The following is a 22,045-nucleotide window of genomic DNA, read 5'->3' on the forward strand; positions in this document are numbered from 1 at the left end:
CAAGAATTTGAAACAGCAAAAACATCAGGAATGAGATCATGAATGATGCTTTTACACTGAACACATAGCAAATAGTAACTATGAAATTTGCATCAGTCACTCATGATGACGCTCAAGCAAGTAAAGGACAACTTCATCAGTTTGTTTCAGCTGTTATTGTTTTTTAAAGTGCTTTATAAATAAAGTTTGATTGGATTCATCACCCCAGATTAAATACTTGAAATTGAGAGAAAAAAAATGATGCTTTTGAAGTCAATTAGCGTTAAGATTCTTCTTTGTGACAGAATTGTAGCAGAAATAGACGACTGTTGTTGTATGTGTTCACTCAATGAAGACAGAGAGGGCGTGGCAGAAAGTTGTACAACCCTAAACCTAAGTAACTTCTAAAATGTTGTGTGAGGTACTAGCCCTAACCCATAATTAGCCATAGCATTAGCCCCATGTGAGTAGTTGTGTGTTATATTTACTTTCGATACATAGGGACACAAATGATCATGCACCATTACACTTAAGTTGTGTTAATTATAATATTTGATATATCATGAAATATGACAAGAATCTATGTGAATACAAACCCAGGATATCTTTGGCCTGCACAGGTTGGTACATTTTGATGTCCTCTCCTTTGCCCTTGCAGTTGACAGCAAAAACTCTGAAGAAGTAGTAGTTTCCAGGTTTGAGGAGTGACGCGACGTATTCACAGGTTTTGACCTGCGGGTTGATCGTCACCCATTCTTTGTCCTCGGAATTCATCTGGTCCAAAATGTAATGTGTGATTTCGCTGCCTCCATCATAGACAGGTCTCTCCCAGCCGATCGTGATGGACGTCTTTGTAGAGTCAACCACATGCAGCTTGGATGGCTCTCCAGGCAGATCTGGACAAAAGAAAAAGGTTCAGTGTGAAGACAATGACAGCAAAGAAAACAAAGCTTTCCTGATCCTGTATGTGTGTTCCAGAAATGTACCAATGGGGTCGTAGGCCTTGTAGAGTTCAGACGCCTCAGAATAGTTTCCTGCTCCGGCCTTGTTGACGGCACAGACTCTGTACTGGTACTCGCTGTTCTCTACCAGGCTGGTGACTTTCTGCCTGGTGTCTCTGATTGTTCCCTTCACCACCTGGACAAAAACATAAATTTCATGTAATTACACTTAAGAGTTTTGGGTTTGAGATCAAATCTGTAAGGACGAGCGAACAAACAAACCTTGAACCACTGCAGACTCTTCTTCTCCCTCTTTTCCAGGTAGTAGCCGTCAATGTCACTGCCTCCATCCAATGCTGGTCTTTCCCAGATCACTGTCATGGTGGACTTGGTGATCATGGTCACTTGAGGTTTGGATGGCTCACTAGGAGGAACTGTGTAAAGTAATAATTACCAGGTTAGATGAAATATAGAATTTGAAAGGTGTTAAAAACATGTACCTAATATTTTCCAATTACGTTAGATTTGTTTTGCAAATCAAATCAAGTCCATTCTGATTGAACTTGGTGGTCATAATTTCTCTGTTACAAACAGAGAAGTTGTAATCATTTTAACTTTGCATGTCCTGAGTTCACAAATTAGCATGGATGCTTTAGCATCCACTTTAACAAAGGTTTTTTTTTTTATTTTTATGTCTTCTTAGCACATCTGTCTTAGCACATAGTACTTCATGGTACCTCTTAATCCTCCTGTGACATTATTCCCAGTTCCAAGTGATTCCTTCTGAATGAACCAGAACAAACTATAACTATCAGCTCTGAATGAGGCGTTTATTAGTTTCCTTACCAAAAGCATTCCTTGCGATCACAGGCTGAGACTCAAGTGGGTCTCCAACACCGTACTTGTTGACTCCACGGACTCTGAAGATGTACTCGTTGCCATGGATGAGTCTGGGTATGTTAATGATGCAGTCGACAAGCTTCTCTGAGACGATGGACCACATGATCCTGCTGGTCTCCCTCTTCTCCACAATGTAATGAGTGACCATGGCGCCACCCTCATCAGCAGGCGGGGACCACATGATGGTGATTTTGTCAGCGGTCACCTTCTTAAACTGAATCTCACCAGCAGGTGGCCCTGGCTTGTCTGCATAAGAGAGGGACACATTTGTCAGGGTTTATCTTGAATACATGATGAAATTAAAGAGAATTTTTAAATAGGACGTAAATACCTAGGATGAGCAGCCTGACAACAGCACATGCAGATCCCAGGGAGTTCTTCACCCGGACCTCATAGGTTCCAGAGTTCAAGCGAGTGGTTTCCTTCAGGAACACACTGGTGGACTCAAACGTGTGTTGGAACGAAAGGTGAGTGCTGGGCTCCAACTCTCTGCCGTCCTTAAACCACTCAATAGTGGGAGTAGGTTTGGCTTTGATGTTAAACTTGAGCTCCACATTAGACTCGGCAGCGTATTTGACCTCACTGAAGTATTGCTGAGGTATATCAATCTCTGGGGCACCTGGATCATAGACAAAGAAAAAAGGCTTTCAATTTGATGCCTAATAAATGAATGTACAAGAGGAGGAGACTTCAGCAACCATCATTGTTTAGAAAAAGAAAATAACTTCTACAAATATGAAGAAACCAAATACATCAGCTAGAAGAAAAGAACAGTGTATCCAGGTGTCCAAAGGTGTATTTTCTAAGGTGGCCATTCCCAAAGTGTGGGTCATGACCCACAGTTGGCGGTTGAGGGTACTTCAGGTGGGTCAATAATGTAATTTTCAGTGATTTTATAGTTATTATTATTATAAGTAGTAGTAGTAGTATTATTATTATCATCATTACTATTGTTATTATTATTATTCATAATAATAAATAAAGATGAAACAGAAAAATGTTAAGTCTGTAGCAGTTTCTGTGAAGTTGTTTTCATAAAGACGCAGCAGTATAATACACCTGTAAGAGCACCTGTGTGAAGACTATTCTCTGCAGTGTTTTCAATAAAGCAGCTCATTTGTAAAACTCTGTCCCATTGGCCAAGAAAAAACAAGGCTAATAGAGGATCAACTCGGTCTCAGTTTGGAACAAAATGCTCAAAACCTGAGGAGAGTCGTACCGTAGGTGTCCACGCATGTGGCCGGTCCAGCGGTCATGGACGGGTTGCTCACTGAGCCAACTGCGTTCTTGGCCATGACTCTGAACTCGTACGTCTCGTCCTGGGTCAGGCTGGTCACAGTGAAGCGTGTATCTGTGACGTTGGTGATGTTAGCCTTGAGCCACTTGGTACCAGTGACCTGTCTCTTCTCAATGATGTAGCCAGTGACAGGGGATCCTCCATCATAGTTGGGTTTCTGCCAGGCCAGGCTAATGGTGTTCTTGGTGATGTCACTAATGCGCAGGTTTACAGGTGGTTCTGCAGGAAACAGTCGTTATGAGACAAATGTGGACATGAATATATGTTACCTTGACTTATATTTATCTTTGAGCTTCCACTCACCACAGGCGTCGATAGCCAGCACTGCATCAGAAACCTTGCTGAAGGCACTGATTCCAGCGGCGTTCTCTGCTGCCACCTTGAACTCATAAATAAGTCCAGCAATGATGTTGGAGACCTTGTAGTGTGTAGCCCGGATCACCATTTTGTTGACTCTCTGCCAGAGGATGCTGTTTTTGTCTTTCATCTGGAGATGGTAGCCAAACACATGGCTACCACCGTCTGACTTGGGCTCCTTCCAGGCGACAGTAATGGTCTCTCTCGTTACTGCAGTGATCTCTGGAGTCGACGGAGCATCAGGAGTAGCTGGGAGGGAAGAAGCAGAATAAGTGGGTTTTTATTTTTAAAAACAGTAAATAAATAATAAATGAGAAAAAAGCAAAAGCAAGAATACTTACTGTAAGGAAGGCTGACAGCGGCAGTTGGGGAGTCAACATGCTCGCTGATTCCATATCTGTTCTCCGCTCTAATTCTGAACTGGTACTCCAAGCCAGTGGTCAGCTTCATGATTTTCATGTTGCAGCGGGCCACAGCAGAGGAGACGTCCAACCAGTGGGCTGTGGTTGTCTCTCTCTTTTGGATGATGTAGTTGGTAATGGGGCTACCGCCATCATATGCCGGTGGGAGCCACTTCAGGTTAACGCTGTCCTCTGTGACATCAGACAGCTCCACCGGTCCAAGTGGGGCACTAGGACGATCCAGAACCACAATCTTTATGAAGGACTTAGTGGTTCCACTGGAGTTTGAGGCGGTGATGTCGTAGCGTCCACGGTCTGCAGCAATGCTCTCGCGTAAAGTGATCTTGATACTGTCAGGAGTGACCTCAGAGTTGAACCTCATTGTTGACTTCATCAGCACATTATCCTTGACCAGGGTGACTTTAGGCAAAGGTCGGCCTGTCAGTGGAATCTCACACTTGAGGGTGGAGCCGGCTCTAACGTACACTGTGTTGTGAGGGAAGTCATTCATGTTGATCTCTGGAGGTTCTGAAGCACAAGTGACAAACAGAGTTGCTACCAAGGACATTTGTGTGTCATTTCACAAAACACTGGTTTGTTTTATTCTCAGGCCATGTGAGCAGATGATCTAGTAAATCTGATCAGTCTGTAACTTACCAAGCTGGTCTTTGACCACCACGGGAGTGACCATTTCCTTAACATCACTGAATCCTGCCTGGTTCTCAGCTCGGACTCTGAAGAAGTATTCTGAATTTTCCCTCAGACCGGACACTGTGAGGTGAGTGAATTTGGTTACAGCGCACTTCACCCACTTCTCCTGGCCTTTCTCCTGAGCTTCCACAAGGTAGCCAGTAATCCTGCTGCCTCCGTCGTATTCTGGTTTGACCCAGGCCAGGGACACACTCTCCTTAGTCACCTCAGTCACACCAAGCTTTGGTGGTGGGGTTGGTTTTTCTGTGGAGAAAAGGACACAGCGTGTCACATTAAAATAATCAGTAATTATCTTTTGTGTAATAATAAGTGATAATAAGTGTTAATAAGTTAACAACTTTAAAATTGAAACTAAATACCTGTGATCTTGGTTCCCTCTTTGGTCTCAGCAGGAACACCAACACCGTACTCATTCTGGCCTGCCACTCTGAAGTAGTAAACTTCTCCCTCCTGCAGGTCCATCACCTTGTATGTCAGTCTGTGGCATGTGTCTGTCAACCTGGTCCAGCCTTTCTTGCTGGCCTCACGGAAATCAACGATGTATTTCTTGACTGGTCCTCCTCCTTCATTTTCAGGAGTATCCCATGTTACAGTAGCAGATGTCTTTGTCACGTCCTTGACTTCTACATGGGCCGGAGGTCCAGGAGAGTCCAGGACTCTAACATGGAGTGTTAAGGAGGCGGTTCCTGCTACACTGGACAAGGTAACTGTATATTTGCCAGAGTCATCGCGAGTTGCTTTTTCCAAAGTGATGGAGGTGAATGTGTCTGTGGTATCAATTACAGCACGGACTCTGAGGTCAACATCAGGTTTAGCCCACGCAACACTGGGGATAGGTTTGCCTTTGAAGGGCACCGTCATTGTGAATGAACTTCCATCCTTCACAATGAGAGTTTTCCTCATCTCATTGCTGATCTCAAAGACTGGCTCCTCCTCTCTTTCTTTAGCAACCTGTTTGTCTGACTCGGAACTTGGTTCACTGGGACCAATCTTGTTAATGGACTTGACAACAAACACATATTCAGCCCCAGGTGTCAATCCGACCACTGTAAACTCTGTGTTCTTTGTGTTATGCACTCCAACAAACCATTCATCATCTGCAGTATTTCTGTATTCTACTCTGTAGCCAGTCACAGGTGCTCCACCATCAAACAGTGGCTTATTCCATGACAGGGTGACTGTGGTCTTTGTTGAGTCAATGATCTTAGGCTTAGCAGGAGGTGAAGGCAGGAATTGTGGATCTTCAGCCTTTGTGAGTGGGCAAGGGGTGCTAGGAGCACTGAGGCCAGCAGAATTCTCAGCGAATACTCTGTACTCATACTCACAGCTCTCACGAAGGTGTGAGGCTTTGACTCTAAGGTCATAAACAGGTTTCTTGTTCACACGGCACCAGCGAAGACCGGTCTTCTCTCTTCTTTCAATGACATAGCCAGCAATACTGCTTCCACCATCAGAAACGGGTCTGTCCCAACAGATGGTCATTGCCTCACTAGTAACTGCGGTGACCTGGACATTAGTGGGAGCTGCAGGCACAGTAAATGGATCCAAGGCCTTTACTGCTTCACTCTCCAGGGCCTCACCATCCCCATATTTGTTGACTCCCCTGACTCTGAAGATGTACTCATTTCCTCTGAGCAGCTTTGTCACCTTACAGGTAGTTGCCTTCATGTCTCCGTAAACAAGGGTCCAAGCAAGGCGACTAGTCTCACGTTTCTCCACAATGTAGTGCATAACGTCAGCGCCACCATTTTCCTGTGGGGGTCCCCATGTTAGGGTGCATTTCTCTGCTGTGAGCCCAGTGACTGCCAAAGGTCCTGAAGATGGTCCAGGTCTATCCAAAACTTTGCAGTTGATAGCAACAGACCTAGTTCCTGCCACGTTGTGCAGGGACAGGACATACTGGCCAGAGTCCCTTCTGATAACATCTGTGACAATCAGGGTGGTGGCAAAATTGGTGGAGGTGATTTCACACCTGGCCTTGGCCACAATCTCTTTTCCATCCTTTTTCCATGAGACAACTGGAAGTGGACGACCTGTGATTTCAGCATCTATTTTAATCATCTCACCAGCTTTAATGACAACCAACTGTCGGAACTTGTCCTCCATGATAATAGTGGGAGGGTCAACATCATCTTTGACTGTGATAGGACCAGTGCTCTCAGACGGAGCACTCAGCTGCTCTGCAGAATTCTTAGCAATGACGTGGAATTCATATTGGACATCTTCTGTGAGGCCTGTAACATCAAAGTAAGTATCCTGCAGGTTGGTGAAGTTGCATTTCAGCCAGCGACCTTTGGGAAGTTCTTTTAGCTCAACAATGTACCCAGTAATCTTGGCTCCAAAGTCATACTCTGGCCTTTCCCAGAAGAGAGAAACTGAGTTCCTGGTAATGTTGGTAATTCGAAGGTTACGTGGACAATCGCATGGATCTCTGGCTGCCACAGGCTCACTAGCCTTAGAGCATGGACCAATGCCAGCAACATTCTCAGCATAAACTCTGAACTGGTACAGCAGACCCTCTTCAATACCTGTCATCTTAAATTGGCTCTCAGCCAGCAGTCCTCTGTTGACCTTGGTCCACAGAATGCTACTTTGTTCTTTACATTCAATGTGATAACCAATAACAGGGCTCCCCCCATCACTGGCAGGTCTGCCCCACACAACAAGCATGCCATACTTGGTGGCATTGGAAACTTGTACATTAGTTGGAGGGCCTGGAGGTTCGAAGGGATACTGAGCAACAACAGGAGCAGAGTCTATGGCATGACTCTTACCATAACGGTTCTCAGCTGCAATGCGGAACTGATACTCAGTTCCCTGAGTGAGACGAGTCACCTTGATAGATGTCCTTGCTACCGTGGCTGAGACAATCTGCCACGTGGTTGTGGTGGTATCTCTCTTCTCTACCACATAGTTGTTAATCTGGCACCCACCATCATAAGCAGGAGGATCCCAAGACAGACAGATGAAGTCAGCACTCACTTCATCCACCTTGATGTTGCTGGGAGGGCCAGGTTTGTCCAAGATGACAACAGAGACTTCAGCTGTCTTGGTTCCAAAACAGTTAGTCAAAATAATTTCATATTTTCCTACATCCTCCTTGGTTGCATCTTTGATGATGATCTTGGATGAGGTCTTGGAGTTGACTACATTGACCCTGGTTGTCTGCTTAAGCCATTGGCCATCCTTCTTCCAGGACACCTCTGGTTGAGGTCTGCCTTTGAAGGGAACTTCAATTTTCAAGTCATCTCCTGCTTTAACACTGTATGTGTTGAATAGCAGGTTAATGGTGGGCTCCATTGTAATGTCCTTAACCACCACAGGGGCAGCCAATGGTTTGGCATCACTCTTCCCCTTATCGTTCACAGCAATCACCCTGAAGGAGTATTCCTCTCCAGTGATAAGACCAGTAATTTTAGCTTCTAGTGCTTTGACCTCACTACATATGGTCCATTTATCATCTCCCTTAGGCTGCATCTCCACAATATAGTTGGTAATCTTGCTGCCTCCATCGTGATCAGGTTTCTCCCATGAAAGGGTGACAGTATGACGGGTCACGTCAACCAGGGCAATCTTACCAGGAGGCAAAGGAGCTTCAGAGACTTTGACTTGCTCTGTGAAGGCAGGCAGACCTACTCCATGCTCGTTAACAGCCAACACACGGAAATAGTAACGGCCTCCCTCTTGTAGGTCAGAAATCAGGTAAGAGTTCCTCACACAGTTGGTGCAAACACTGGCGAAAGCCATCCTCTTCTGCTCTCTCTTCTCAACAATGTAATGAGATATTTTAGCCCCACCATCAATCAAAGGAGGCTCCCAGGAGATAGAGACAGAATTTCTCTTTACGTCCTTGACCTGTAGGTTGGTAGGAGCACTAGGCGAGTCAAGAACTCTAACATTGATGAAAGCTGACTTAGACCCACTGAGGTTCTCAAGTGTGAGGACATATTTGCCAGTGTCAAATCTGTCAACATTCTCAATCACCAACATTGTGTAAGAGCTTGTGACTTCAATCTGGGTACGTTCATTCAAAGTGCCATCAGACTTTGACCATTTGACCTCAGGCTCAGGCTTGCCCTTGATCAGCACAAACAGACGTAGGGTGGCAGTGGCACGAACATTGACCATCTTTCTAAGGTCAGCATCAAGTTCTATTTCAGGAGCTTCCAGCTTCTCTGCAGCCACCACAGACACAGGTAGGTCAACGGGCTCCCCTACTCCCTCACAGTTCATAGCACAGATGCGGAAGTTGTACTCTGCATTCTCCTTCAGTTTCTTTACAGTATAATGAGTAGCCTGGACACCAATGTGTGGTGTGCAAATGACCCACTCATCATCTGCTGCTTCTTTCATTTCAACAATGTATCCACTGACCTCTGCTCCACCATCATAGATTGGCCTGGACCAGGACAGGGAGACTGTGGTGCTCGAATGGTCTGTAACTTTCGGGTTATTTGGAGGTCCTGGTGGATAAATTGCATCACAGGCCTTGATGTATTCACTTGGCGCACTTGGTTTTCCCACACCAGCAGCATTTTCAGCTGAGATCCTGAATTCATAGGAGTGACCTTCTGTGAGGCCAGAGCATCTAAATCTCAGGTCAGACAATCTCTTCTTGTTGCACTTTGTCCATCTGATGCCATCTTTATCACGTTTTTCAAGGACATACCCTTCAATCTCAGCCCCTCCATTATCCTCTGGTCTCTCCCAGGTAAGCACAATAGAGTCACGAGTGACAGCACTGGCCTCTGGGGTGGAGGGAGCACTAGGAGTGGTGAAGGGGTTACGAGCAATAACAGGTTCAGATTCCAAAGGCTCACCAACACCATATTTATTCACAGCAGTGACTCTGAAGATGTATTCATTGCCAGGCAGCAGTTTTGTGATTTTGTAGCTGATGGCCTGGATCTTGGGCTCCACCATGGTCCATGACAAACGACTGGTCTCTCTCTTTTCAATGATGTAGTGGGAGATGCCTGCTCCACCATCATGTGAAGGATGGTTCCAATGAAGATAACATTTCTCTGCAGTGACCCCTTTGACTTCTAATGGGCCATCTGGAGGACCAGGTCTATCCAGAACTTTGACATTAACTGGAACCATCTTAATTCCTCCCACATTGACAAGTTTGAGGACAAAGTGGCCACCATCAACTCTGATGCAATCCTTGGCTGTCAGAATGGTACGTGTCATTGTGGTCTTGACCTCCATTCTTGGTGTGGCACTGTCAATCTCCTTTCCATCCTTTAACCAGATTACTTCAGGTAGGGGCTTGCCTGTGTAGTCAGCATCAATGGCAAATGTTTCACCAGCATGAACAACAGTCAGATCCTTGAACTTTGAATCCAGGGTGGCTCCTGGAGCCTCAATTTCATCTTTAGCAGTGATTTGTCCTGTACCCTGAGAAGGACGGCTCAAGATGCCAGCAGCATTCCTGGCGATGATTCTGAACTCATACACACAATCCTCAGTTAGGCCAGTGATTGTGAATTGGGTGTCAAGGATGTTGGTGAAGCTGGCCTTCATCCATCGGGTATCAGGGTGCTTCTTCCTCTCAATCACATAGCCAGTGATAACGCTGCCTCCATCATACTGAGGCCTGGTCCACTGGAGTGTCACATGGTTTCTGGTTATCTCAATAGCCTCTGGAGGGCCAGGTGGGTCGCAGGGGTCCCTGGCAACTGTGCTCTCAGAGACTTTGCTAGCTGGGCTGACTCCGGCAATGTTCTCTGCATAAACTCGGAATTCATACTCAATACCTTCCTCCAACTCTATAGTCCTGAAACGTGTGTCAGGGATTAGAAGCTTGTTGAGTTTTGTCCACAGGAGGCTGTTCTTCTCCTTCCTCTCAAGGTGATAACCTAGGATGGGGCTGCCTCCATTGTTGTTGGGAAGCTTCCACTCAACAACCATATTATCCTTGGTTACAGCAGAAATGACTGGCATTCCAGGGGCAGAAGGCTCACTGAATGGATACTGAGCAACGATGTTAGGGGAGAGGATAGCAGAACTCTTTCCATACCTATTCTCAGCAAACACTCTGAATTGATACTCAACTCCAGTCTTTAAATTGGTGACTTTGATGGTTGTTCTGGCAATAGTAGCAGACACAATTTGCCATGTTGTTGTGGTAGTGTCTCTTTTTTCCACAATGTAGTTGTTGATCTGACAGCCTCCAGTGTACGCTGGTGGTTCCCAGGAGAGTGTGACATAATTAGAGCTCACCTCTTCAATTTTCACAGGGCCGGTTGGTGGACCAGGCTTATCAAGAATTATAACAGTGATCTCCTCTGTAGCTGTTCCAACACTGCTGGTGGCTGTGATAGTGTATTTACCAGAGTCTTCTTTATTTGCATCTTTTATGCACAGCTTAGTAGATGATGGTGTACTAGACACATTTAGTCTGGTTGTCTCCTTGAGGACATGACCATCCTTTTTCCATTCAATCTTTGGAATAGGGCGTCCTATAACTGGAATCTCAATCTTTAGATCCTCACCATTCTGTAAACTGTAGGTGTCGCTTGCAATCTTGAATCTGGGCAGGATAGTTATATCTTTAGCAGTGACTGGTGTAGCCAAAGGCCTGGGGTCACTCTTGCCCTTTTCATTGAAAGCTGTTACTCTGAACAGGTACTCATGACCTGCACTGAGGCCTGAGACAGTACCCTCACATGTTTTGGATGTAGTGGCTACCACCCATTCCTCTTCACCCATAGGCTGCATCTCAATGTAGTAGCCGAGGATCCTGCTGCCTCCATCATGGTCTGGCTTCTCCCAAGAGAGTGTGGCAGTTTTTTTGGTAACATCAGTCAAAGTGACTTTACCTACGGACAGAGGAGGCTCAGATGTCCTAACTGAATCCTCTGTCTCAACTGCTTGTCCCACACCAAATTCATTCTCAGCCAAGACTCTGAAATAGTAGATAACTCCTTCACTGAGGCCAGTGATACGATAACTTGTCTTTGTGCACTTGTTATCAACATTAGAATAAACATTCCTGGTGGACTCGCGCTTTTCAACCAGGTAATTCTTGATTCTTGAACCACCATCTATAAGGGGAGGCTCCCAGGTCAAGGTAACACTTTCTCTCTTGATGTCTTTCACCATTAAATTCTGAGGGGCTCCAGGGGTGTCCAGGACCTTAACAGAGACAAAGGCTGATTTGCTGCCTGCGGCATTTTCCATCTTTACTATATATTTTCCAGCATCATACTTGTCACAGATGTCAATGGAGAGCTGTGTGTAATCCTCCCCGGACTCTGTCTGAACTTTACTAGGCAATTCACAATCCTCCTTGGCCCAGCTGATCTCAGGAGTAGGACGGCCTTTAAATGGAATGCAGATTCTCATAGAGCCACCTGCACGGACAACTATTCCCTTTCTGAGTTCTGAATTTAGAATCATCTCTGGTGGATCAATCTTATCCAAAGGCTTCACAACTCCCGGGACCTCGGTGGGCTCACCAACACCAAGCTTATTGATGGCACAGATGCGCACCTTGTATTCCTGGTGCTCTATCAATTTGGTAATTGTAAACTTGGTAGCATTTACTCCAAAGGGTGGTGTGCAAATGGTCCATTCCTCTTCATCAGCCTTGGTAATTTCAACTGAGTAGCCTTGAATCTCACAACCACCATCATAAAAAGGCCTATGCCAGGCCAGAGTGATGGCGTTTTTAGTTGTGTCCACCACATGAGCATTGGTGGGGCAGCCTGGTTCAAATGTAGGATCACAGGCCTTTGTGTAAAGGGTAGCTGGGCTTGGCTGACCCACTCCAGCAGCATTTTCAGCAGACACTCTGAATTCATATTCATGATCTTCAGTTAACCCTGTTACTCTGAACCGCAAGTCTGTCACTCTGCGTTTGTTGCACTTGGTCCACCTTACTCCAGCTCTGTCTCTTTTCTCAATGATGTAACCAACAATCTCGCTGCCTCCTGTGCTCTCAGGGCGGTTCCAGCAGACAGTCATGGAATCCCTGGTTATGTTAGTGATCTCAAGCTCCTGAGGTGAGCCAGGAGGAACAAATGGATTTCTCATGATGACTGGCTCTGACTCGAGAGGCTCACCCTCACCATATTTGTTGACTGCCATCACTCTGAAGATGTATTCATTACCCTTCAAAAGTTTGGTAACCTTGATCATAGTAGCTACACAGTCACCGGAGACCACAGTCCAAGCCAGGCGGCTGGTTTCCCGCTTCTGAATGACGTAGTGAGAAATGCTAGCTCCTCCATCATGTCTGGGTGGCAGCCATGATAGTGAGCACTTTTCCTCAGTGACATTGCTGATTTTAAGAGGTCCCTCTGAGGGGCCTGGTCTGTCCAGTACCTTCACACTGAATGGGATAGTCTTAGTTCCAGCAACATTAGTCAGAACCAGAGTGTACTGCCCACCATCCACTCTGATGGCATCCTTCACAACTAGCAAAGCCTGAAAGTCAGTGTTTTTAATCTCAGCCCTTGCAGAGTTTTCAACTTCAGTGGTTCCTTTGAACCACTGAGCTGTAGGAATGGGCTTCCCTTCCACAGTTGCCTCCAGAGTGAAGGTCTCTCCAGCATTGACAACAATCGTCTGGTTATATTTAGGATCTGTCTCACACTTTGGTGTGTCAACTTCATCCTTAGCTGTGATGGATCCTGTGGACTCAGATGGCTTGCTGACAGCTCCGGCTGCATTCCTCGCTATTACTCTGAAGTCGTATTTACACTCTTCTGTCAGGCCAGTAATTGTAAATTCATGTTCAATGATGTTTGCAAAGCTAGCCTTCATCCACTTTCCTTCAGGAAGGTCACGTTTCTCCACCAAATAGCCAGTAACTAAACTGCCCCCATCATACACTGGAGGAGTCCATCTCAGTTTCACTGAGTGTCTGGTCACAATCAGTGCCTCAGGGTGACCAGGAGGATCACATGGGTCACGGGCTACATAGACTTCAGAAACTTTGCTGCATTTTCCAATGCCAACAATGTTCTCTGCATATACTCTGTACTCATACTCAATACCTTCCTCAAGAGGAGTAGATTTAAACCTGCAATCTTGGATGAGCATTTTATTGATCTTGGTCCATAGAATACTGTTTTTCTCTTTCCTCTCCAGATGATAGCCCAGGATAGCACTGCCTCCATCAGACGGGGGTTTGTGCCACTCAACCACCATATAGTCTTTAGAGTATGAAGACACAAATGGTGTTCCTGGAGGGCCAGGCTCTTGGAATGGATACTGTGCCAGAATAGGCTCTGAATCAATTGCATAACTCTTTCCGTATCTATTCTCGGCATAAATTCTGAACTGATATTCTGCTCCTGTCTTCAGATTGGCCACTTTAAGAGTGGTTCTGGCCACAGTGGCAGATACAACCACCCAGTTGGTTGTAGTAGTGTCCCTCTTTTCCACCACATAATTTGAGAGTGGGCAGCCACCTGTATATGTAGGAGGTTCCCAGTTTAGGGTGATACTCTCAGCACTGATGTCCTCAAACTTGATCGGTCCAGTTGGTGGGCCTGGTTTGTCCAAGGTGATCACCTCAATTGAAACATCTTTCGAACCCAGAGTATTGGAGACATTGATGCTGTACATGCCTCCATTCTCTTTAGTGGCATCCTTTATGGTGAGGGTGGTACAATTTCCTGAGTCAGTAACATTGACTCTGGTAGTCTGCTTAAGAGCAGCACCATCCTTGGTCCAGGTGATGGTCGGCTTTGGATGACCAGCAACTGGGACCTCTATTTTGAGGTCGTACCCCACCTGGACATGGTAGGTACTGAGTTTGGGTCTAACAGCAGGCTCAATCACAAGATCTTTTGCTACAACTGGTTGAGCCAGTTGTCTTGGGTCACTTTTGCCCTTGTCATTTACAGCAACAACTCTGAAATTATATTCCTCACCCTTGAGTAGGTTTGTCACAACAGTCTCCAGGGCCTTTACACTCGCACATAACGACCAAACTTCACTGTCCTTAGGTGCCAGTTCAACGTCATAATGACTGATCCTACTGCCTCCATCATGTTGGGGCTTTTCCCAGGAGAGATTTACAGTGCTACTAGTAACATCAACAATACTGACTTTTCCAGGTGGTTGAGGCTTCTCAGAAATCTTAATTGGTTCTGGAGTTTTAGCTTGGAGACCAATACCATATTCATTCTCAGCTAGGACTCTGAAGAAGTAGATTCCACCCTCTGGAAGTGGCTCAATTTTCCATGACATCTTATTGCAGGTGGTGACGGGAGAGTAAACCTTCCTGGTGCTCTCACGCTTCTCAACAATATAGTGCTTAATCTTTGCACCACCATCCAGAAGTGGAGGCTCCCATGTAAGTGAGACAGAATTCTTGGTAATCTCTTTCACTATTAAGTTAGTTGGTGGACTAGGTGTGTCCATCACCCTGACACTGATGAAGACTGACTTCACTCCACTGGCATTCTCTGCAGTCAGGGTGTACTTGCCACTGTCAAATCTGTCAACATTCTCAATGACAAGTGAAGCATAACTGCCAGTATTGTCAATCTGGGCAAGCTCATTAATTTCACCCTCAGTCTTACCCCATTTCAACTCAGGGGCTGGACGACCTCTAACAGGAACAAACAGCCTGAGAGTGCTTGCTGCCCGAATGTTGATCATCTTTCTCATGTCAGCATCCAGGTCAAGATCAGGAGCCTCAAGTTTTTCCTCCAGAAGAATTTTTCCAGGAATATCAGCATGCTCACCGATACCAACTTTGTTGATAGCACACACTCTGAACTGGTACTCATGCTTCTCCAGAAGCTTTTTCACTGTGAACATTGTATCTGTGATACCAGTAGGTGGAGTGCACATAAACCACTCATCTGATGCCCCATTGCAGGCCTCCACAATGTAAGCTTGAATCTCACATCCGCCGTCATAGATGGGCTTGCCCCATGTCAGTGAAACAGTGGACCTAGATGTGTCAACCACTTTGGGATTATTTGGTGGACCTGGTTTGAAGATAGGGTCCCGTGCTTTGTAGTAAACTGTAGGTTCACTCGGAGTACCAACACCTCCAGCATTTTCAGCAGCAACTCTGAATTCATAGCTGTGATTTTCCATGAGGCCTGTCACTCTAAAGCGGAGCTCACTCACTGTTCTCTTGTTGCACCTGGTCCATCTCACACCATCTTTGTCACGTTTCTCAACAATGTATCCCTGGATGGGACTGCCACCATCAGTAGTTGGTCTCTCCCAGGTCACCACCATGGAATCTTTGGTGACTGTGGTGATTTCTACCTCTGTTGGTGGGTTGGGAGTGACAAATGGATTCCTGGCAATCATTGGCTCAGATTCAAGAGGCTCACCAACTCCGTACTTATTGACTGGAATCACTCTGAAGATGTATTCATTATCAGGCAGAAGTTTGGTGACCTTTAGGCTCAGTGTCTGAACTTTTGGTTCAACTACAGTCCAAACCAGTCTGCTGGTCTCCCTCCTCTCAACAATGTAATGAGACACATCACTACCTCCATCTTGCAAGGGTGGTTTCCAGGAAATGGAGCATTTCTCTTTAGTGACCCCATAGATGGATACAGGACCTTCAGGAGGACCTGGTCTGTCCAGGACCTTGACATTAATGTTAACAGATTTCTCTCCTCCAACATTCTTTACAAGCAATGTGTACTGACCTCCATCGACACGAATGGCTTCTTTTACAACAATACAAGCTGTGAAGTCGGTGTTCTTGATCTCTAGACGAGCTGCTTCAGAAATCTCCTGACCCTCCTTTCGCCAGTGTACTGTAGGCACGGGTTTACCAGACACACCAGCCTCAATCTGGAATGTCTCTCCAGCATTTACCACCACAACCTGAGAGTACTTAGCATCCAAGTCAATCTGGGGTGGATCTACCTCATCCTTTGCAGTGATGGCTCCAGTGGAGTCAGATGGGAGACTGAAGACACCTGCTGCATTCTTTGCAATGACACGGAACTCATATATCTGATCTTCAGTTAATCCCGTAACAACAAAGTCAGTACTAAGGATGTTGGTGAAACTGGCCTTCATCCAGCGCCCTGCTGCCTCCTTCTTCTCAACCGCATAACCAATGATCTTGATGCCACCATCATACACAGGTTTGGCCCATCTAAGTGTCACTTGGTTTCTTGTTACAATGACAGCCTCAGGTTTTCCTGGTATGCCACAAGGATCTCTGGCCACTTGCATTTCACTCGCTTTGCTAGGTTTGCTGAGGCCGACAATATTTTCAGCATAGACTCTGAACTCATATTCAATGGCCTCCTCAAGGCCTTGAACCTTGAATCTAGTCTCTGGGATGAGTTGTTTGTTTTGCTTTACCCACAGTAAGCTGTTTCGCTCTTTCAGTTCTAAGTGATACCCGAGAATTTTACTTCCACCATCATTGCTGGGTTTGTCCCATACGACCACCATGCTTTCCTTGGTAGCTGACTGGACCTCAACAGAACGAGGATGGCTTGGCACCTCAAATGGATATTGAGCAACAATGTTTTCAGATAGTAGGGCAGATGACTTGCCATATCTATTTTCTGCAGCAATTCTAAACTGGTACTCAAATCCTGTCTTCAGACGGGTAGCCTTGATAGTGGTTCTGGCCACTGTAGCTGACACAATCTGCCAGTTGGTGGTAGATGTGTCCCTCTTCTCAACAATATAATTATTGATGGAGCAACCACCATCGTATTCTGGTTGATTCCAGGACAAGACCACACTGTCAGCAGTGACATCATCCAACTTAATTGGGCCAGTGGGAGGACCAGGTTTATCTAGAACAAGCACACTGATGTCTGTGGATGCCTCTCCAGCTGTGTTGATTAATTTAATAGTGTATGTGCCCACATCATCTCTGCAAGCTTCCTTAACGACCAGGAAAAGGTTTTTATCTGTGGCTTCAGCATTTACTCTTGTTGTCTCTTTGAGAGCAACACCATCCTTGAGCCAAGTTGCTGTAGCCTTGGGACAGGCTGCATATGGTACATCAATTTTCAGATCATCTCCTGCCATCACACTGTATGTTGCAAAAATCAGTTTGAATGTTGGTGGAATGACAAGATCTTTTGCCACCACAGGCATACTGAGGGGACGTGGGTCACTAACACCCTTTTCATTGGCAGCTGAGATGCGGAACATGTACTCCTCTCCCTGTGTGAGACCAGTTACATGTGCCTCATTGGTCTTTACCACCATAACCTGGGTCCACTTCTCCCCATCTTTAGCTTGCATTTCAACAATATATCCTGTGATTCTACTACCGCCATCATGGTCAGGCTTTTCCCAAGTTAGTGTGACACTTTTGCTTGTGACTTCACGAAGGGACACTTTGCCTGGTGGTAGCGGCTTCTCTGATGCTTTAACTGGTTCAACAGTCTCTACTGGGAGACCAATACCGAATTCATTCTCAGCCAGAATTCTAAAGAAGTACAGCTTTCCTTCATCTAGGTCTCCAACTTTCCAACTTGACTTGTGGCAGCTTGCACAGACAGTAGAGTAGGCCTTTCTTGTTGACTCACGCTTCTCCACAATGTAGCTGCGGACCCTGGAGCCACCATCTATGAGTGGTGCATCCCAAACAAGATACACTGAATCTCTAGTGACCTCCTTGATAGCCAGATTCTGGGGTGCTCCAGGAGTATCCAGAACCCTGACATTAACAAAGGCAGTCTTGCTTCCTGAAGCATTCTCCACGGTCACCATGTATTTTCCTCCATCAAACCGGTCAACGTTGTCAACCTGGAGAGTGGTGAATGATGAGGTGATTTCAATGTTAGCTTTGTCCAGGGATTCTCCATGTTCTCTTGACCATTTTACTTCAGGTGCCGGTCTACCCTTTATGGGAACAAAGAGTCTCAGTGTGCTACAGGCTCTGATGCTGACCACCTTACGTAGCTCTGCTCCAAGCTCAATCTCTGGAGGAAGCAGTCTGTCCTCAGCCTTGGGGGTTCCAGGAACAGCAGCAGGTTCTCCTACTCCTTCACAATTCGTGGCACAGATGTTAATCTTGTACTCTTGGTTTTCCTTCAAGTTGGTGATGGTGAAGGAAGTGGCTGTCCATCCCTTCTTGGGAGTTTGAATTGTCCATTCATCCTCCTCGGGCAGACAAGTCTCTACAATGTAGCCAGTGATTTCAGAACCACCATCATAGACAGGCTTATTCCAGGCAAGGGTAATCGATGTCTTGGTTGTGTCCAGCACTCTGGGGTTCCCTGGAGGTCCAGGCTGGAAGATAGTGTCTATAGCTTTGTAGAATGGACTGGAAGGACTAGGTTGGCTTAAACCAGCATTGTTCTCAGCAAAAATTCTGAATTCATATTCATGTCCTGGTGTGAGGCCAGAGGCTTTGAATCGCAGGTCAGTTACAGTCCTCTTGTTGCACTTCACCCAACGGAGACCAGTTTTATCCCTTCTTTCAATGATGTAGGTATTTATTCTGCTACCTCCATCATGTTCAGGGCGCTCCCAACAGACAACCATTGAGTCTTTGGTAATAATGGTAACTTCAGGCTGCTGTGGCGCATCACTGGGAACATAGGGGTTGGCACACATGACAGCTTCAGACTCTAGGGGTTCACCAACACCATACTTGTTGACAGCCATGACTCTGAAAATGTATTCATTGCCCTTCAAAAGTTTGGTGACCTTGAATCTATTGGCTTGAAGGTCTGTTGCCACATTTGTCCATGCCAACCTACTGGTCTCGCGCTTCTGAATGATAAAGTACTCAATCTTGGCACCACCATCATGTGTTGGATGCAGCCAGTTGAGAATACATTTCTCAGCAGTGACATCAGTTACAGTGAGAGAGTCTGGTGGTCCAGGTCTGTCGAGCACCTTTATATTGAATGTGAACTTGGCAAAACCACCAGGATTGCTGGCAGTCAGAGTAAAAGCACCACCGTCTCTTCTCAGGGTGTCTTTATTAATCAGAGTTGTGTGGAAGTCAGATGACTTTATTTCTAACTTGCCTGTATCCTCCAGCTCCTTTCCTTCCTTGGTCCATACCACAGATGGGATTGGTCTGCCAATAACATTAGCCTCCAGCTTAAATATCTCTCCTGCCATGACAACAACAGTACTGCTATAAGAAGCATCAACATCAAGCTTGGGTTCTTCAATGTCGTCTCTGCAGGTGATTGCCTCTGATGCCAGGGATGGAGCACTAACAGCACCAGCTGAGTTCCTAGCTAGCACACGGAATTCATAAGTTGAGTCTTCAATCAGACCACTCACTGTATAAATGGTTTCAAGAATATTGTTAAAGTTTGCTTTGAGCCAGCGTCCATTGGGCATCTCTCTCCTCTCCACTGTGTATCCAGTGATGGAAAAGCCGCCGTCTCCCTCTGGTTTGGTCCAGGACACTGTCACCTCATGTCTGGTGATGTTAAGTGCTACAGGTCTGCCTGGTGGGTCGACTGGGTCCAATGCATACAAAGGCTCTGATGGTTTGCTTGGTTTGCTGAGACCAGCCATGTTTTCAGCCGTAACACGATGTTCATACTCTATTCCGTCAACAAGTCCTGTTGATTTGAAGATATTTCCAATAACCAGAGCTTTGCTGATCTTCTGCCACAGAATGCTGTTTCTCTCTTTCCTTTCGACATGATATCCCAGAATAGGATTGCCTCCATCGGAGGATGGCTCATTCCAACTCACAGTCATAGCATCCTTGTTGAAGGACGTGACCACAGGAGTGCCTGGCTGGCCTGGCACATCAAATGGATAGGCAGCGATCACCGACTCAGAGATGATGCTTGGTCCAACACCATATCTGTTCTGGGCTTTGACACGGAACTGATACTGGGTTCCAGTGTTGAGCTTTGCTGCCTTAAATGTGGTGCGGATCACAGTGGCTGCCAACTCCACCCATGAAGTACCTGTAGTCTCCCGCATCTCAACAATGTAGTTGTTGATAGGAACGCCTCCATCATTCTCTGGTGGCTCCCAGGACATCAGAACATAATCACATGAGACCTCCTCCAGCTTAATAGGACCAGTGGGAGGACCAGGAATATCATGGACTAGGACAGTGATTGTCTCTGTCACTGTACCCAGCATGTTCTTTCCAGTGATTGAAAATTGACCTCCATCAGTCCTCTTGATCTCATTGATGTTGAGGATAGTTGACGTTGCTGTGACTTCAGTGTTAATTCTTTGCGTCTCCTTGAGGGCAGTGTCTCCCTTCTTCCAGGACACCATGGGTCTGGGTTTGCCAAGCACTGGAATTTCCACCTTAACCCGGTCCCCTGCCTTAGCAATGACTGTCTTCTGGTAGACTCCACGCAGGTCAAAGGAAGGAGCGGAGGTCTGCTCTTTGATGATAGCCGGCCTGCTTTCACGTGGGTCACTCCTACCTGATGCATTGACAGCCATTATGCGGAAGGTGTACTCCGCCCCTTCAGTCAGATCTGTCACGGTGTAGTCCAGTGCTTTAATTGTGGCCACATGAACCCACAGGTCAGAACCCTTCTTCTGAGCCTCAATAACATATCCAGTGATCAAGCTTCCACCATCATGCAGTGGCTTGACCCATGCAAGGCTGGCACTGTCAGCCGTCACATCTGTGACATACAAGTTCTCTGGTGCTGAGGGGGCCTGGGAAACCCTGATTGGCTCTGAGGTTTCAGCTGACTCACCTACACCCAGGTCATTCTCAGCAGAGACACGGAAGTAGTAGTAAGCTCCTTCCTCAAGGTCTGCAAATTTGAAGGAACACTTCTGCCATGTGGTGCTCAGCACTGTGTAGGCCTTTTTGGTGGCCTTCCTCTTTTCAATAATGTAGTTATGAATCTTTGAGCCACCGTCAATTATGGGAATTTCCCACTGCAGAGTGATGCTGTTCTTAGTGATTTCTCTAGGTTTGAGATTGAGTGGTGGTCCTGGTGTGTCCAAAACCTTCACATTAACGAACCCTGTTTTCTTTCCTGCAACATTCGCCAGACAGAGGTTATACTTTCCAGCATCGTATCTGGTGCACTCGGGAATAACCAGCAGGGTGTAAGACTCTGTGCTGCCAATGTTTGCTCGTAATTTCAGGTTGGAGTCATCTTTGCTCCATGTTACTTCAGGAGCAGGGCGGCCCCTGATGGGAACAAACATACGAATTGAAGCACGGGCCCTGACCACGAGGGTTCTCCTGAGTTCAGCATCAAGCTCAAAGTCTGGCAGTGTCTCCTGGTCCACAAGTTCAATCACTTTCTCAACCTCTGCAGGCTCGCCAACTCCCTCAGAGTTTACAGCACTGACCCTGAAGTGGTATTTGCCACCTTTTTGAAGTTTAGCAATAACATATTCAGTGGACTTCCATGGGTACTGTGTTTCTGTCTCCCAGTCATCATGGCCTTCCTTCTTGTACTCAACAATATATCCATCTACTTCCAGACCTCCATCATAATGGGGTCGGCCCCAGGTGAAGGTAGCTGAAGTTTTTGTAGTGTCAGTAATGTGGGGATTGGAAGGAGGACCAGGTGGATCTGATG

At 46.2% G+C, this 22,045-nt stretch overlaps 1 protein-coding gene across 1 annotated transcript in view; it reads right to left on the reverse strand.

Annotated features, from left to right (window-relative positions):
* The window catches only part of ttn.2 (titin, tandem duplicate 2), a 174,516-nt gene that overhangs the window by 23,789 nt on the left and 128,682 nt on the right, over positions 1 to 22,045 (reverse strand). Inside the window, exons 210-219 of the mRNA XM_044053428.1 lie at positions 4,946 to 22,039; positions 4,533 to 4,829; positions 3,816 to 4,403; positions 3,421 to 3,723; positions 3,040 to 3,336; positions 2,152 to 2,439; positions 1,767 to 2,066; positions 1,203 to 1,354; positions 966 to 1,116; positions 576 to 875 (exon numbers count right to left, since the gene is read on the reverse strand). Of these exons, the coding sequence (XP_043909363.1) occupies positions 576 to 875; positions 966 to 1,116; positions 1,203 to 1,354; positions 1,767 to 2,066; positions 2,152 to 2,439; positions 3,040 to 3,336; positions 3,421 to 3,723; positions 3,816 to 4,403; positions 4,533 to 4,829; positions 4,946 to 22,039 (19,770 nt within the window). The remainder of the gene's footprint in view (positions 1 to 575; positions 876 to 965; positions 1,117 to 1,202; positions 1,355 to 1,766; positions 2,067 to 2,151; positions 2,440 to 3,039; positions 3,337 to 3,420; positions 3,724 to 3,815; positions 4,404 to 4,532; positions 4,830 to 4,945; positions 22,040 to 22,045) is intronic.

The sequence above is a fragment of the Solea senegalensis genome, linkage group LG2 (genome assembly GCF_019176455.1).
Source record: "Solea senegalensis isolate Sse05_10M linkage group LG2, IFAPA_SoseM_1, whole genome shotgun sequence".
NCBI lineage: Eukaryota > Metazoa > Chordata > Actinopteri > Pleuronectiformes > Soleidae > Solea > Solea senegalensis.